General features: G+C 33.7%; 1 protein-coding gene across 24 annotated transcripts in view; it reads right to left on the reverse strand.

Moving 5' to 3' along the window:
* Positions 1 to 19,527, reverse strand: part of LOC101887288 (glutamate-gated chloride channel) — a 174,367-nt gene that overhangs the window by 18,302 nt on the left and 136,538 nt on the right. For all 24 annotated transcript variants that reach the window (XM_059122736.1, XM_059122753.1, XM_059122750.1 and 21 more), the window contains 3 exons: positions 12,051 to 12,287; positions 11,583 to 11,717; positions 4,420 to 4,572 (listed from right to left, as the gene is read on the reverse strand). In XM_059122736.1, coding sequence (XP_058978719.1) covers positions 4,420 to 4,572; positions 11,583 to 11,717; positions 12,051 to 12,287 — 525 coding nt within the window. The remainder of the gene's footprint in view (positions 1 to 4,419; positions 4,573 to 11,582; positions 11,718 to 12,050; positions 12,288 to 19,527) is intronic.

A 19,527-nucleotide genomic window follows, 5' to 3' on the forward strand; every position in this document is an offset into this window, starting at 1 on the left:
AGTATTTAATTAAATATTCTTTTGTTCAGAGATTCACAATAAAATTTGATAATAATTCTTAATTTGAGACTTTAACCAAAATATTAAATCAAAAGGGAGATTCTGACTCGTAATGTATACGTGTTAAATTAACAGCAAAAAAAAGTAAACACAAAATTTTCACTTATTGTGCATAAATTTCGAATGTTATTTTCATAAAAATTATTATACCTAAATATATAATTGTTCGAAAATTTTAGTAAAATTTTGTAAAAAATAATTCTTTTTTTGACACCTTCCGCCCAAATCGAAATTTTATAATTCTCTGTGGCGTCAACTAGATAAGAGTCCAAGAAAAAATGTATTAAAAAAATTAAAGAATATTTTCTGGGAACATTGATGCCAATATTTGTTTGATATATAGTGGGAATAGAGATTTCTCTACTTTGGTGACTTGTAATAAAATTTGATGAAGAATTTTTTTGTCTTTGGCGACATCATTCTAAAGCAATGCTTTGTTGGAGATTTTTACACAGACTGACAAAAAGTACAGCTTTAACCCTAAAATGTGTTTTTAATATATATATATATAAAATTCCTGGCCTTTAGGTAAGATTTAGACACTTGACGTCTTCTAGAACCTATAGTAGAATTTTATGACAAATAATTTCGTAAAATATTTGAATCATTGCAAGTTCAAATTAAAGGACGGTTTAAACCATATTTTAAAAAAGGTCCAAGGAGACACCTTTGTTGGAGGTTCAAATTTTTTACCAAAATATTTCGTATTCGTAGTGTATTGTTATCTGCAATATTGCCGAAGGCTCTATATGTCTAAAAAGCAGTGATTCTGAGGAAGCTTTTCTGTGCAAACTTTCAAAGCGCTGATACATATGTCTTCGTTGTCAGCTCTATTTTCATAATCTGCTGCTCTTTTCTCCTTTTTTTTTTTTTTTTTTTTTTTTGTACATTGTTATATTTTTATTTGACTCAATATTTTATTCAAATCTTTGTATTTTTTACGCATATTCCTTGGGATCTAAGACTTTAGCTTATATAACTTCGAAATACCAACATTGCTCTAAAACAAATTCATTTATTTTTAAGAAAATTTCTTGACCTTGGAACTGATTTTCCCAAAGCATTGTTTCATATTAAAAAATAACAAATTCCATCTACTTAGTGGAAATAGTGAAAAATAGAGAAACTTTTTACCAATTAAAAATCTTCTCAAATAAATAAAATCTGCAGTCTAATCCAAACCATTTGTATAGCATATTTGTACCCCTGATATATGAAGTCTCAATGCATAAATGCAAAGATAACTCACTAGTTTGTTTAATAATAATACCATTTTGTGCCTTTCACACATATAAAAAGTGACTTTTCAAAAATCCTGCGTAAATAGTCTGGTATAAAATTTCATAAGTTTAAACTCTCTTCATCTTCTTATCAAGACTTATCTTCTGGCAAAGGAGTAGGCCTTACAACTCGTTCAATTTAAATCTTTTAGTATTGTTCATAGCTAAAAATGGCGAATTCTCCGTAAATTCGTCTCTTTCAAAATTTGAAGTTCTATAACGCAATAAACCATTGCACAATTTTCTAATGTGTATGGACTTCAAATTTTTCCTTTTCCTCAAGGCTGAAATCCTAGCAAGATTTCAATGTTTTATAGATATTTTCTACAAATGTATAACATTTTTACCTTCTCAATATTATTCACAAAAAGTTAAAATATATTTTATTTGCCTTAAAAAGGAGTGACTCTCATGTCAAATTTCATAGCCCTTGCTCTCATCAATAAATAATATGTTGTACTTCTAAGTATCCCAGCACGCCTACATTGATTTAACAGTAACTGTCGTTGAACTAAATAAATCCATAAATTCATATCATTTGTAGCGTTACCCAAAATTCGACGTAGCGTACACAAATATTCATCTTCACTACTATAGTAAAATGATTTGGACGTTTGTATTACCCAAATAAGACAGGACCACATCGTCAAATCTACGCAATAAGAACGCGTAAAAATTGATAATTTTTTAAATTCACCCAGTTGTAAAAATTTGTAACAACAATAATTTCTATATCCAACATACAAAAAAAGAAAAGTAAGATCTGTCCATTGTACAATGAAGAAAAGGTAGGCTAACTTTGAAAAATTGCGAAAATGGAGGTCTACCTTTTGGCTTGTAATGTCAGAATTAGTATCAAAACAATCAAAAAACCAAACAACTTGTTGCATTGATTTTGAATAAATAATTCAAAACCGCGAAAACTGAATGAAAGGTATTTTTTTCAAAATCATATTCTATATATCTCTAAAGGTATGTTAACCTTCACTCAAAATCTCAAAGCATTAGCTCTTCCAGATCTCTCAGTTATAGTGCTGTACTATTTTACACCTTCTAGTTCTTTTAATGCTCTCTAAAATAGGATTGCGGGATTATAAGCCGATGTGGGGTTCAGCCGAACCGATTTTTCTGTAATTGAACCGAACCGTGAAACAAACCATGGACTTAAAAAACTGTTGAACCGAACTAAAACCCATGCTACAATTCAAAAAAAAAAAAAAAAAAAAAAAAAAATGGACCGGATCGGTTCATCGGGATTAGGGATTTTGTGTTTTGTAAACAACTCGTATTTATTCTTTTTCTCATAACATCCTTTTAAATTCATATAATTAAATATATCTTTACTATAAATTTATTTACACATAACACTGAAACGAACCAAACCAAAAATACAATTCGTGCAGCCTGAAAAAAAATTAAAAACCGAACTACTTATGCGAACCAACTCAAATCAACAAGGAGTTAAAAAATTCTGCATTATCTCACCTTTTCCCCTTAAGAGCAACATCGCAACCTTTCCTTCAAATCACTTAAAATTAAAAGATTTCATTTTGAGATCATATTTTACATCAATAGTGCAAAATATCAAATTTCAATGACTCCTTTACACCAGAGTGGCACCGTACTACATTTAGAAATTCTAGCTCTACTCAAACGAATTTTGCAAAATAATTTTGGTTCGCCAGGCAAATATAAATTTCAGAATACTTGCTTTAGCAGTACAATATTAGTATACTTTACAATACAAAATTCACAAAAAAAAAACACTGTACATGATGCCTCGGACGAATGGAACCTTCAAATTCAAGATTTTAGCTCTAAAAGTCTAGAATTTTGCGACAAAAACCTACGTTAAAAGGGTAGGGCAGGATGTTTACATTTTAAAAACACAACACTGAAGCTAGATTCTTTCAAGTGGTTGCCTTGACTTACATTGTTTTCATTATACCATTGTCCTACCCACCACCAACAACTATCTAATTGTAGGTGCCAAACTTTAATATTCCAGCCCTAACTATTTCTTCTGACATTGTCAGTCACTAATATTTTACAATTTTATATGTGTAGATAAGCTTGCAAAATTTCTCAGATTCAAAAGTGTCATGCATATTAGTTCATATTTCAGGACACATTATTCGCTACAAATGTTTTAAAAGTGCAAATTGCTGATGTAATGTATAAAAGAATATTGAGAAGTTACTAGGACACCATTTTAGTTAGGTGTGCTTTTTCCATTAGGAAGTTTTCTATATTCCCCAAGGACCGAATATCAATTTAATTTATCGTGCTTAATATACATACTCAATATCTCCCCGTTTTAATGTCAATATTGAAATTTTTGAGGGGACAAACGTTTACCATGTTAATGTTTTCAATATGCAGTCACTCTTGGAAAATAGTCCCACAAGATATATGGATGGGCTCGATGCCACATCAAAGTGGTATAAAAGGTGGTCAATTAATTTCTTGTGTTTAATAATTATTTCATTAACCAGACCGGATGACAAACGAATATATAAGACTTATTTTTATATTAAAGTAGCTTTATAGAATACCCAACAACATTTGAAAGTAATGACACAAAACTCACAACATACAAACAACAATAAAAAAAACATGCATAAGCCACTTTTTTCTTCTAGGATTATTTATCTGAAATAATAATGGAAAAATAATTAAGTTTGGAAACTTCACTTCTTCTTCTCTTTCAACGCATTAATATATAAAATAGGTGAGAACATAAGCAATCATTAAGGTTTGTCGCGACACTGAATTTATGATCGATCACCTACTTACGCTGTGCAGCCCTGCAAATGATTAGTTTTTGTTCTCAATAAATTTTAAAACAAATCGAAGAAATCGAAGGAAGATCTCGTTGGAAAAGTGTTACGTTGGAATGTTTTATAATGTACGAGTTAGTTTTCTCTTTAAATTTGCTAAGTTTAGTTGTGTGTTTGTGTATGTATTTCGTATGGCGGCGACGCTCGGCAAGTGAATTAACTACCCTACCATTGCGAACAACATTTGACATTTGGCCATACGTTTTGCCGAGCGCAAAAGCTTGTTTGTTACAACTTACCCAAGGACACACGAGCTGGTACAGCACCTTGATCTAGCCAGAATGACACCCATGAGACAATTACCAGCATACAGCATGGGATATAAATTTGAATTAAGTAATATGAGAATTCTCGCTTGAATAGTAGATCGACTTTGAGGCAACTGTATTCACCTATGAAGTATACAAGGTACGAAAAAAAGCATACGGAAACAAATGATAGAACGTAAAATACTCGGGGTACAAAGGTGGTGGTGTTGGTTGTTTGGCAGTCAGTAAGATTTGTACAACATAAAATAACTAATTTGAAAGAAAAATTCAAAAGGAAATGAAAACAAAATTCAATTGAGAATAAAAAAAATATTGAAATTGAAAAAGGCGGAAATTATTAAAACCAAAACAAAAATAAAAGAGTTTAAAATAATATTCTCAAATGAAAATAAAATATTTATACATCATGTGGTTGTTTTTGTTGTTGTTGTTGTTGGTTTTTTTCTTTCATAGGCAAGTAGAATCAACACATCCATGGCAAAATTATGTGTTTGTGACAACAAAAATTTAACGGAAATGAAAGAATTCTGAAATGGAAATTGAGTTCCGTTCATTTCCGTTAACTTGTTGCCAGGGCGTTCCATACTCTTCAAGACAAAGTTGTTGTTTATTTTTTGATAAAAAAAAATTTATATTAAGTTTTTTTTCTTGTTGCTGCTCTTAAGAAATGTAATATATTTTGTTTTCATTTTCCTTGTTTTTCATTCACATTTATTCTCATATTTTTTTGTTTTTGTATTTTCGATTTTCCATTTTCATTTAGGTTTGGCTTTTTTTGGCAACATTGAAGTCTGTTGAATTTATCTCATCAATGCATCTGGCAGGCAAATCCTTCCAAATTCCAACCTTCAAAAAAACAATTCACAAATGATCGCTTGCTGTTGCTGTTATTTGTTGATGTTGTTGTTTGGAGTTATTTGTTGTAGTTGCATTGTGATTTAGATGTTTTTTTTCTGTCGCAGAGTTTCTTCTCTCTTTTCTCAACTGTTTGTTGTTGTGGTGTTCCTGTTGTTTCTCTGAGATTTGTTTTCATGTGTGTTGTTTAGTATGAGTTTTTTTTTTTAATTGAACGAACACTTGAAAAATAGTAGGTCCTCCAATTAACTTTACCCTTGTGGAGGGACCCAATATTGTGTAAAAAATCTATTCAAAAATATTTGTAAAAACTTTTTCTGAAACAGCTCTGAGGGTGATATATGAAAAAGTATTCCAAAAATCAAAAGAAACACAAACAAAACTAATTAAAAATCAAATTCATATCAATTATCTAAACTAATAGAAAATATTTATTGTAATCAAAAATAATTGCATGCATTTAGGTTGAGTGTGGTTTTTAATTGTTTTTATTACCTCGAAAAAAATCTCAAAAAATATTTAAATTATAACTAATAATTATAACCTGAACTTAGCCTATCTCTGCTATCATTCATTCACGAAAAAGTTGACATTATTTAAAAAATTAATGTTTACGCTTTCGGTATCCTCAGTTTAGCCTTGATAATGACAAGCAGCTCCTTCCTTCTTAAAGCGAGGATTTGAAATCAAAAGCGAACTGTGAAAACCACAGTTTTTATAAGCTGTAGTAATTACATTCTAAGCAGTGCCCAAGAGGACATCATGGGCAAGTTTATTAAAGCAAGAAACAACATTTGGGTAAATTAAGTAAAAATGTAGATATAGCCCCCTTCTCCCGTTTTTATAAAGGGTGTTTTTATAAAGATTTTTTTAATATGAATCCCTCTGTTGTTTTACAAGTGTTTTGGCGTTTAAAGTGACGTCTCTACTCAATATTGTTTGGCAAATCATCATGAATAGGTTAACTCCAGAACGCTTCCGTGAAAATTTATTTACAATTTAGAACAGTGTTGTCATATTTGTTCGGGATACCATAGTATTTTGTTGTTGCAAAATAGTCAGGCTTAATCCCATTATTGTTGTTTTTATAAAAACAATGCTTATTAGTGGAGTACCAGGGGATAAGGCACTTTGGGTAAAAAATGTGTTTTTTTGTTTTGTCATAGCCGTTATTTTTAAAATAACTCCTGATGAGAATATCCCAGACAAAAAAAAAGGGAACTGATGAAGATTGGTGGCCCTTTACGAAACCTAGGTATCCCCTGCCTTACCACCTGGTAAACATTACCATCGTTCTCCACTAATAAACAAACATTGTTTTTATATAAACAAAAATAATTGGATTAAGTCTGACTATTTTGGGAACAACAAAATATTTACTGTTTATTTAAAATTTTTCAAAGTTCGGCTAAAAATGTCTATAGAGCACTTCGTGAATTTTATGGTGCACATAGTTCACAATAAAGAACGTAATTACCATATTTCGTTCTACATTCACTCTTTTGTATGCCAAGTCGCCGAAAAAATGAGAAGAGTGCGTTCTGTCGTTGAGGGCAGTGTCGAAAAAAAACGACAATTTATCGATTCGTCACCCTGCTCAAGACGTTGGACTTTTTCCATCGTCGTCATGGAAAATATTGCGTAAGGATTTTAGTTTGGTGCCACACAAAATTCAATTGGTGCAAGAATTAAAGCAACACGAGCAACATATGCGCAGTGAATTTAGTAATTGATCGCTTAATCTATTAGAGGAAGATCCGCTTTTTTACCCCAAAATGCTCTTCAGTAACGAGACGCATTTTTGGTTAAATGCATATGTCAACAATCAAACTTCCGTATTTGGAGCAAAGATAATCCACAATCCGTTCAAGAATTACCATTGCATAACGATAAGTGTACTGTTTGGTCCGGGCTGGTGAAATCATCGGTCCTTATTTCTTAAAAAATGAGGAAAAAGGACGACGCGTTACCGTGAATCGAAGACGATACAGAATCATGATCAATGAAGTTTTGCTGCAAAAACTTCAAGATATGGATGTAAATAAAATGTAGTTTCAACAGGATGGTGCCACTTGTCATAACATAATGAAACAATGGACATATTCAAAAAAGAAATTTTAACGACAACATTATTTCGAGAAATGGGCCGGTGAATAAGCCTCCGCGTTCGGATGATTTGACGTCACTCGATTGTTTTTTGTGGGGATTCCTGAAGGTATTACTTTACGTGGATTAACCCGTAAAGATTGACCAATATTCAAAGTGTCATTGCTGAAATACACCCTCAAGTCCCTGAAAATCTGCTTGAAAATTAGACCTCCAGAATAACAAAATAAATTTAAATATTAAATGACAATAAGTTATCATCCAAATAAAACATTTTTGGGACATTTCATAATTTGGCATGTGTTTTATTTAAATTTCAAATTAGCAAGGTCTTAGAAAAACTAGGGGGTGTTTAAAGTCAAAATTTATGACCGATGGCTATATACTTGTCCTTATTTTTACTTACGTCTGCAGGGCGCGGAATGCCAGAAGGGTAGAGGTTAAAAAGGTTCCGGAGATCTCACTCCCCCCCCCCCCCCTCCGTCTTGGGGAACTTCCTGTTTCATATTTGATATATGCATGTGCCGACCTTCAACTTTCATTGCAATATCTAAATGTATAATATCTAACGAAATACTTTGCATATGTGACCTAACCTAGATTATACGTAAGATTTTTATATTTGGTGCCATTAGCTTGAATTCCAATTGTTCTTCATGTCCCTCAAGGTTGTAAAATCAAATACGAACTGGTTCGGAATTAGATCTGAATCCCAAAATATATTTCCTTAATTTTATAGAAGAACCAATTGGCACTGATGTCTAACTAGATTAACCATTAGACCATTAAATCAAGTTCCGACTAGAATAATCCATTTTATGGTCAGCTCGGTTTTGACTCAATGGGTACATTAGTAAGCGGAATTGGCTATTTTGTAGTGAAGAAGCATTGCAAAAGCCACCAATACATCCAGATAAACCATAGTATGGTTCGAGGTATGGTCTCGTGGCATTAGTGGACCATACTTCTTCGAGGAAGCCGAGAGTTTTACTGTGACTGTGACGAGTGTCTTATTGAGAAGTGAGGTCGGTGAAAATTTATTTCACGTTGATTTAACGCCTTTAGACTATTTTTTGTGGGGCTATGTTAAAGCTCTTGACTATATAGAGGTTAAAATTGACACATTGGATGACACAATATAAGCATTTGATACCGAAATAGTGTTCTTTATTTGAACACTAAAATGTTCCATAGCTCTTAAAAATCACCCGTTACATATGAGTAGACTGAAAGTATACGACGCTCGTTCCTACGCAATATCGCGGGAAAAGAAGACCGTGTAACATTTTTGAATTAATCAGGGATTGAAACAATGATATGTTTTAAATCAAAAATTGTTAAATTTTTGGTAAAAAAATACGACTTAAGAATCGTATCAAAAAGTCAACTTCATGCAAAACTAATTTCTAATCATTTATTTGAAATAAAAAAAGTTAACTAAAATGTGTTCATTCGAAGGTGTTTGTGTGTGAGTGAGCGTGTGTGTGTTATTTTTTGTCATTAAAAAATTTGATAGGATTTTATAGAGGTGCTGACTGGTAATGTCATTGCCTGTTCGATAGCCTGAAGGGAGGCCTAGAAGTGGCAAACTACATGACTGAGAGTACCAATCTTTATCGTTCCATTACTAAAGACTTTTAAAAACATTTGATATATTTCCCTGAATATCGTTGTTACGGAGTGCATATTACGGCTGTGGGTAACAAATATAACAAATCGGATGAACAATATATATCGGAGCTATAGCTATATCTGAACCGATCTTCACCAAATTTGGCGTACTACCTTCTAGACTCAATTCGGTCTTATATGTCAAATTCCTTCCCATTTGGGTAAATATTAAACGACACAATAAAAGGTAAATCGGACGAAGTTATATATGGGAGCTATATCCAAATCTGAACCGATCTCTATAAAATTTAGCAAAGGTATTTCTGAGCTTCATTTGATATATTTCTCCAAATATTGTTGTTACAGAGTGCATATTACGGCTGCGGAGGACAAAATCGGATGAACAGTAAATATGGGAGCTATAGCTATATCTTATTTTCAGGCCTAATTTGGTTGGTGCAAAATTCCATTCTATTCGGACTTATATTACACGTTTGGTGCACAATAAAAGGCAAATCGGACAAAGATATATATGGGAGCTATATCTAAATTTATACCGATTATCTCCAAAGTCCTTGGGCCAAACAAATGATTTGTGCAAAATTTCATCTCAATCGGATAATAAATGCGACCTGCATTTTGTTCACAAGAATACATGGCATGATATGATATGGCATGGTCATGGGTTGCTCAATGCATAAACACTGCCTTTGGGTTGAGTCACCATGACATGGTGTGACATTGAATGTTTGATTGGTTGCAGGACACTGTTATACTGTTTGAAACTGCGCGTATAATATGTCAAATTTTTTTTTCAGTTGAACTACGAGTTATATAACCTCCACCATTCTATGTGATTCCGTTGGTAACTTCTCGACGTAATTCTAAGACGAACTAACGATGCCCATCTGTCTGTTTTAATCACGCTATCTTTCGAAGGAATTGAGATAGAAGGCTGACATTTTGCATACATGCATAGTTTACCTGTAGGCAGGTTAAGTTCGTAAGTGGACCATATCGGTACACGTTTTCGTATAGCCCCTATATAACGTTACATCCCGATATTCGGCATTTTAATGATTTTAGCGACAGTATTTACCGGAATTATTTCAAATTTCATATTTGAAGTTCGTAATGGGTACTACAGTCTATGACAAAAATGTTTGTATGCAGGTCTAAGTCCCCGTATAGCCCCCATATAACGGTACCTCCCGATATTCGGTATTTTCATGATTTCAGCAACATTTTCACCGGAATCGTTTCAAATTTCGTATTGGAAGATTCTAATGAGTACTTCAACCTACGGAAAAAACATTGTGTATGAAGGTCCACGTCTTTGTATATCCCCTATATAACGGTACCTCACGATATTCGTTATTTTCATGATTTTAGCGACGTTATTTAGCGGAATGATTTGAAATTTCGTAATGGGTGCTACAGGCTATGAAAAAATTTTGTATGCAGGTCCACGTCTTCGTTTAGCCCCCATTTGGCAGTACCTCCCAATACTCGGTATTTTTATGATTTTTGCGACATTATTCACCGAAATTGTAACAATTTCGTATGTAACTGTCGTAATGGGTACTACAGCCTATGACAAAAAATTTCGTAAGCAGGTCCACGTCTTTGTATAGTCTCCATATAACAGTTTTCATTTAAGTGGTAGTTTCCGCAAGTTTTTTGAATATTTTCAAGTTCCTTCCAAATGGTGGAGGGTATTAAATTTTTTTTTTTACTTGTTTAATGGTGGCATGGTGCATGTGGCATAACAAATAAATGTTACCTCTCCTAATTATAACAGTTTCACTACCAAACGTATGGTCTTGTCAGCTGATCCTTTGAGATTTACCCATTTTCTTTACAAATCCTGGCAAATATTTAATGCTATTATTTAGTGTAGAGTGTATGTTGTATATGAGTAGAATATATATTTGTGTTTATATGTGTGTATCAGTGTATTGGAAATGGTGTGTGGTAATGGTGTATATTTGAAAATTGTAACAAACAACTTTTTCTTTTATAGGCACTAGTTTGGGAGCTGCTGGTTTAAAAATCTATTGGATTTTCCGACCATTTTTTCTGTTTTTTTTATTAACTCAATGAAGAATTACGTTAACAAAAGAAACAAGCAAGAAGTGGAAATTATATTTGAAAAAAGAAATAGGAAAGAGAATCTTAAACTCAAGTGAACTGATTTTCTGAAGTTAATTGAAAAAGTAATGAACTAACATTGAACAAAATTGATAAAATATATTTTTGCTAAAAACTTTATTCGTACTTAAAGAAGAAATGCGATTATGGAGCCAGAAAAACATTACTCCAAAAATCAAAGGCAAAAAAAAAATCAAACAAAACATACAAATTATATGCAAATCATTTTTAATGAATATAATTAAATTTTTTTAACAAAAATATTATGAAATTAATGTTTTGTTGTTTTTCTTTTAAGGTTATGTTTACGTTTCAAACAAATCCAACTGAGAGTATTTCATTTATATATTTTTTTAAGCAGAAATCTGACAAATATAGATAACAATTAAAACGAACAAATGTAAACGTACCCGTGTTGGTTTTACTGTTGCAATAATCAGTCAAGAATTTTTCGAGTGTAAAGCGAGGTAGGTGTAAGTTCTTTACCACTTGCACGGGATCGCCTTCTTTCCACAGGAAGACAAGATCATTTGTTGTCCAGCCATCTGGGTGAGAGTGTCGTAAACGTCGTCGTATAATTTATGGATTATAGATGAAAAGATCAAGTTACATTTTTAGATGAAAAAAAGGAAGATGCACAAAAAAGAGAGAAAGAGAGAGAAAAGGAAAATCATGTTAATAAATAAGGTTATTTTTACTTTGCGGTACATTGCAACAGTTGGAGTTGGAGAATTGTGTGTGTGTGGTTGTGAAAATGAGTTTCTCCAAAACGACAACAATCGTAGTGTGGAAAAGCCTTCAAGATCGAAAGAAAGACAGAAACAAGAACAGAACAGAACAGAAATAATGTGATAGAGACTTGAGCAACTTATACTTACAACTGGCCATACGTAGTGAACAAATTTGTCGATCCAAGGGATATAATTTCAAATTCATAGGGCAAGCCAATGTTAATGAGATACGAATACTATATAAAACAGAACCGTTTGGAAATATACGGATATAAACATTAGGCATAATGATATTATGGAAATGACCCTCTTTTTCATTTGAAAAGAACAAATCAGGCATCCAGACACGATTTGCTTCTGTTAGGGTCAAATATTTTAAACGACCTATAAAATTGTATAAAGTTTATGGATTAATATATTTCATTAAAAGTTGTTATCATAAGTTTACACATACACACACACATATACATATGTATTTATTAATAGAGACATTACACAAATGAAATGAAAATCGATAAGTATTTTGTATATTGGCAAATCTACAAAAAACTAAAAATTATTTAATTAATTAATTATTAATATATTTTATGAATACTAATAACAAAAACTTCAGCTACAATACAAAATACATTTTCTATGGAAAATGATTTGATAAAATATATTTCTAAAACAAAACGATAATAAATCAAAAAATGAAAATTAGGTTGATTTGATTTTCTTTTTTTTTTTAGTTTTTTTCAATTTTCACTTAGAGTATAAGATTAGTTTACACAATGCGTTTGAATCAGATGATTTCATTTAATTGATGTAAACAAAACGCAAACATAGCTGATTTGTATAATATATAGATAACCTTTACATACAATAAAGGCTAGTTTACACGATGCCAGTCGTACGATCTGTTATTCACATTTTCAAAGGCAAAGACGGCGACGACGACGAACTTTACAGTGCTGGGCAGTGTAGTGTGATTAGTCTCGGAAGGCTCGATTAGTCGAAACGTAGCTAGTTATTATTGCGTTTTGTTACCTAGGTTGGTACTGTACAAACACAACGCAAGGTTGTGTGTACGATACGTTTTTACTAATCGAGCCTTAAGACTTGTATTATATCTCTCTCTTGCGCTTGCTCTCATTTAATGGACGTTAAATTATGTATATTTCTTTAAATATGTAAATACAAAGATACATTGTTTGATATTTTCTGTTTAAATTATCCACGCACGCGGTATATAACTGTTTCTACAGTTGACAATATATTATTAAAAAAAAAAAAGGGAAACCAAAGTGGCAGCTCAGAGTGTTACTCTCATTTCATGGAGAGGAAATGTAATAAGTTTGCCTTCATTCTAGAGAGCTCTAAAATTGCAAAGATCACTCAAAATATTGTCACGAATGCAACCGGTAAAGTTAACTTAATTTTGATATTTTTCCGTAAAGTTAAACTGACATTTTTTGTTAGGAGGCATGTTCATAAGGAACCTAAGCATAATAATCAAGCAATTAATTGCAATCCGCAAAGAACGATTGTTTCAAAGGCTACTTCGATAACATTGAGGTGAATTCAAAGAAATAAGGAAAGGTTAGGAGAGCCGCTGGACTATCTTTTCGGAAACAAAAGGAATTATAAACAATGATAGAGGGGTTATCTCAGATATCACACTAAAATCTGAGACCTTCGCAGACCATATGTATGATGGTATTGACAATTACGGTAACCTTTATTGTTTAGCTTAAGTCGTTCCCAGAATATTGTAGAATGTTCGAATTCTAGATAGGATAACGTATAAATACGAGTGAGTAGGAGGACAGTTCATAAGGAACATAATATAATAATAATGACCTATAAATGCGAGTGAGTAGTAGGTCAAGGAACCTAAGCATTGTAATCTAGCAACTAGTAACTATCCACATATCGGTTCAGAGGCTACTTAGAGAACAATGAGGTGATCCCGAAGACATATGGGTAGGTCAAGAGAACCACTGGCCAATATTTCTGTGAAGTCTATAAATGGAATTATAAACATTAATAGGATGCTCACCTCGGATAAAACACAAAAAGCTGAGATCTTCGCAGACCATATACAGGACAATTATCAGTCCGAGGAAATAATAGACAATTTTTTCCGCAACGTGATCAACACAGCAGTGGAAGGTAGTGGAAATTTCGAGGCCTTTTGTGAATTCGAAGCATCAATGCATCTCGCTGGGAGGAAAATTGTTGATCCAGACATGGTCGGATCAACTATAACAAGAGGAGCACCGAAGAAGTCACTTGTGGTAAAATTTTCTAAGCCCGGAGCAGATTAAATCCTTAAGGGGAGCTATAAACCGATATCCTAGATATAACCCTCTGAAAAGCTTATTCAAAATTTGCTATTGCGCAGAATCAACCGAGTCTTGCTTTTTCGAATACAGAGCAAAACACTCAACAACCCTTAACCTAGGAGCCTTTACAACATACGTCCATGATGTTTTCAAGTCCGAAATGGGAACAATAGCAATTGGTCTGGACTTCACCCAAGCCTTTGATACGGTATGGCATTCTATACAAAAAGTAAACGTTTGGATTCTATGAACAAACCTCTCGCATGATTACAAGCTTCCTCCAGGTCAGAGTTGATGATAAACGGTTTCGGAAGGAGTTGTCAAAGCGGGGATTACTACAGGAACCAGTCTTGTAGAACTTGTGGACTGCTGTTAATGTATGCCGAAGACATTTTATTGGCGCAATAAGAAATAAGATAGCTGCGAAAGCACTGTGGAAAGAAGATTGAAAGCGTAACTAAATTGAGACTTAATCTCAATGTTGGAATGTCATCCCATACGACAGATTCAACTTCTTTCCAAAAATATGAATTATGAAAGGCTGTTAGGACTGTCGTCGGATGTAATACTACAAATCTACAAGCAAGTTATCTAAATGTTCATTTGTCGCTTGGGCTGATACATCTTCGGCTCAAATGGAAAAAATATGGATATGTAAAGAAGGATCTTGGCATCGTGTTTAGGAATGAGGCCAATGATTGATAACAATGAAATTGACAGACGGCCGCCCAATAAGAATATCTATATAGAATTTAGTCGTATCGACGTCTTCATGATGAGAAGTGCACTCAACTACAAAGGTAGGAGCCAAGTCTTAGAAAATAGGATAGTGGAGTAATTCCTGGAATATAAAGGGGGACTCTTCAACTCAAACTGAAGGAAGCACCTGCAACCCGCAGCTGAAGATCGACGAATATACTACCATCGTGGGTACCACCGATTTGGTACTGTGTCATAACTCCACACACATTTTGATCTAGCCGCAGATATCAAGAGCTGCCATTTATAGTTATGTTTGTCCATAACTATACTCCATTAAATGTAAAATCTTTCTAAACTGTATGTCTTTCTAGGAATCCATCGGTATGATTTTTCTTTGGGCACCATGACACAGAGAAAAATTAGATCCAATCACATACCAAAGGCATTTAACAAGGAAGTTTTCTCGTTACCGTTGCCCATAAATCGTTTTAATAAGTTTTATTTTGGTGCTCAATTTATTGCTGCTTATAATCCGTACATTTTCTCATTTTAGGAATCGATTCCGGAAAACAAAGCTGCCGAGGTTGTAGTTCATGATTTATTGTGTATTCTCTCTCAAATAATGATAATGCATTTATCTTCCGTATATAAAGTAACACTGAGCCAGGTTTCCCACACAAAAATTTTACTCTTGCCGTTCATTTGTAAAATATTCCGTATAACTAAAGATTTTTCTATAAAATCGTACAATTCAATAGTATCGTGTAAACTAGCCTTTGAAAGGAATAAAGGTTTGTTTAAACTATGCGACTGAATCAGACGATCTATTAAAAGAATCATTCCTCTCGGTCGACGATGAAATGCAATGATGGTAAAATGGCAGTTGGCTATAAAAATAAACCCGAGTTAGATTGAGATGGATGTTTACTTTTCTTTCGCTAGCAAAAATTTAAGATTGTTCCTGCCACCGCTATGTAGGAAATGTTCGTCTAACTGCAGATGAAATAAGTTAAAATGATTTTTTATAAAGACATACTCCTATTATAGAGCTGATTCAAGAACATGAAGTTGTGTGACAGTGTGACTCTCAAGCAAACCAAACGCTAAGTGGTAAAAATTAAATATAATTAGACCAGGACTGATATTTTCAAACATGATCGTATCAGTGGGATCGCAGTTGGATATTCCGATGTTATAGAAACTAATGTAGAACAACTTCCAACACGGTTTACTTTCATTGTCGTAAACGACAGCATAGTCCCTGTCCAGATTGAGAGACATTGATCCTTTTAGTAAACGTGGCCGTCTAGCTTTAGTTTGTTATTCAGAGCTTAGAAGACAAATAAGCTCTTGGATCTGTTTGAGTATTGCTTCAATAGACGACCTATTCACAACTAATGTATCACTCCAAATTTTATTAAATAGAATGAAAACTAATGCGGCAAATTGGGGTGAACGAAATACATAATGGAATGTTTCCCTTATATCCCTGTTCGGAAAGTTAGTTGAGCCTTTATTACGGAGGGAATTAGAACAACCGTGGAAATAGGGTGAATTCTACGGGCTTGTCAGTTCGATTTTATACCTGGTCTCAACACGATCTATGCCTTGACGGCTTTCTGTAACTTTGTTGGCAGATACTTTTCTTTGGTAACGCTTCTTTAGGAAAAATAGTGGATGAGAGACTCCTCAGCCGCATCCCTCTGGGATTTCTTCTCAGTCTGATATTATATAACATTTTTTCTTGTAATATCCTTCTCTCTGGCAGTTTTCTCCTGATCTATACGGATGATGTCCTGTTAGCTTTTTCTGATAGTCTACCCTAGTTAAGGGAGTTTAGCGCAATCTGAAGATGGGTACATAGCAGTTTCCTGTCTTGGATAAGATGGATGGATTGGAATCAGAACTTCAAGATAGATTGAATTGCTGTCATAATATAGACAAAGACTTGTCCAGGTTCAAACGTCGATATTGTGTTTACAGTGTAGTAAGGATGAGAGATGGTATTTCCCAAGATGTAAGGCTTTTGATCTATTGGCGAGTGACGCATATGTCTCTTCTGGGGGAAAGACAAAAAACATTTCCTCCTGCCTATAGATCTCGTTTCGGTAGGTCGATTTGCATTACGTGTTCCTTGATTCCACTGAACTGGTGTTCGTAAGAACAAACTTTAAGCTAAATGCAGGAAAATTTGCTACGGTATTACTTGTTCACTGTCTTTCCCAATTTAGGAAGTTTTATTGGCATCATAAGGTTCATTACAGGTCCTTGTTTCGGATAAAATGAAATTATTTGAAGTAGAACTTCACCAAGTCCTTTTCAGGGTCAAATGTCGGTATTACGTTTACAGTCGAATCTTAAAGATGAGGAGTGGTCTTTCGCAGAATGTAAGGCTCTTGATTTACCGATGGAATGGCTAGGTTATGGTATAGATGTCTGTTCTGTCCATCTATGATTGGGCGCCAGTAGACAGAGTAAACGTATTCATGACACAAACTGCTGTGGTCTACTTGGAAGTTGATAGATAATAATAAGTTGATAGACCATCAAGATCGGATGCATTTGCCACCGGGTACCTAGCTACCATCTATTGGCATTTCTTTACTTTAAGTTTAATGTAGATTTAGAATGTAAAATTTAACACATGTGTTTCGTATAATGTGGAATATTGAGGTTAAAGGGTAGTCGTTTCCAAGATGTTAGGCTCTCGATCTACCGACAGGAAGCCAGATTTATCATCGCCTATCCCTCCCCTTAACATTAGATTGAAAGGCTAAGCTTATTGGGAAGAATCTTATATAGATCTTATTCTTGTGTGTCGAACTAACTTAGAACTGCTCTGGCCAAATGTCAGTCCATAGATAATCGCATCGTTGAGGGTACGAGTAGAAGCTATGAGGATGCAAAATATTTACCGTTCTTTGCAAGTTGGATGAAGATGAGGGCCTTCGATTTTACCGTAGGAAATTTTTAGCTTCGGGTTAGAGCATCCTGATGTATAACAATTCCACCTCAGTTGGTGTTAGGTTGGTGAAAGTGTATTGTAAATATGAGGTGAGTTTTCCATAGCAGTCCGTCATTAATTTCGAGGCATAATGTGTAGTTGAATCCTGTAATTTGTTGTGTCCTCAGAGAGGCTGTGGCACTTGCAGTTAATATCAAGTAGACATAGTAAGGTTTAAGTCATTTAACCTATGTTAGTATTACGATTTGAATTTATAAAACGATCGCAGGATACATCGTAACCATATATACTCAACATAGTAGGCAAAATAAGCTAAGATTCCAAATATGGTAAGGGCTCTGAAGAATTTAGAAATACATTAAAAAGCTATGAATGAAATTCGGATATGACCTATCAGTAATGAAGTATAATCTCATCCTTTTCAAAGTATTCTTGTCGACATTAGAAATCTATGACAAGGGTCCAATGCCTACACTAATATATTCATGAAATTATTTGTTTGTAGGAAAGATTTAGACAAATCTGACATATATTGTTGTTGTAGAAGCTCATACAGCTGTGTTCGTTCTGTTTCCATTTTCTGACTCTATTCAATCTGTTTCTGCCTTTAAGTCCAGTCTCAAAAAGAATGCAACCTGTATGGGTTGTGTCCACAACGAGACTGGAGTTTGGTGAGTAGGCTTGGCTGGACAGCGAAATAGGTGCAGCAGATTTTCTGCACATCGCAGTTAATCTGGGCCCTGTAGGAATGTAGGCGGTTGCACCATCCGGATCGTAATTGAGCCAAAACTACTCGGGTTTGTCGTGGCAGCTCTCGTTTTTCAGCTACGACGGGAGGGGGATGGTACAGTATTCACCGTATATCCTTCAATCACTTCTGAGACCGCGTTATAGTGATATAGTGATAGGCCTGTTGATCTAGAGGCTCTCTCTTATACCTCTGCATGTCTCTCTCCAGATCATGACGTTTGGTTTGCTTGAAAGTAACCTGCTCTTAAAAGCTGCACTTTATTATCCTAGTTTTTTCTTCGATACAAATTAAAGAAATCTTCAAGATATTTTCAAAATTTCTGAACAAAGGGTTTTTAGGGTTTTTTAAATTTTTTATTTAATTTAATTTTTTTTTCTCGCGATTATTTACAAAACATATATTGAAAAAATATTTTATATACATCGAAAAAAGGTGAATGTAGAAGTATTAGAAAAAAGTATATATGATGGTGTAAGTAAAATGAAAACACATACATATATAAAGGAATCGAAATATATGGTACACCGACCCACCCTTTACAAAAAAATTCTCATTTCAGGATATCGTTAAAAAATGGAGATATTTTCACAGTTTCGTACATACAATATTTACATGTGACAAAAAAGAGTTTAAGATTTTGCGAAATCAAGCTGATAGCTCGGATATACAAATATACTATTTATAATAGAGTAGAACAGACATCTATGTAGGTGTTTTCTTTCTTTTCTGTTTTGTTGTAATTTTTTTCTTTGGATATCAAGTGTGTGCCCCGGGTGTGTCGGCTAGGGTGAGAGCGTGGTGTATAGGCGTGGCTTTGTGGGTTAATGTTTTTTTTTTTTTTTCTTTTGGGTGTGAGAGACATTTCAAGTGATTTCAGTG

This window comes from Musca domestica, unplaced genomic scaffold, assembly GCF_030504385.1.
Source record: "Musca domestica strain aabys unplaced genomic scaffold, Musca_domestica.polishedcontigs.V.1.1 21, whole genome shotgun sequence".
In the NCBI taxonomy this organism is placed as follows: Eukaryota; Metazoa; Arthropoda; class Insecta; order Diptera; family Muscidae; genus Musca; species Musca domestica.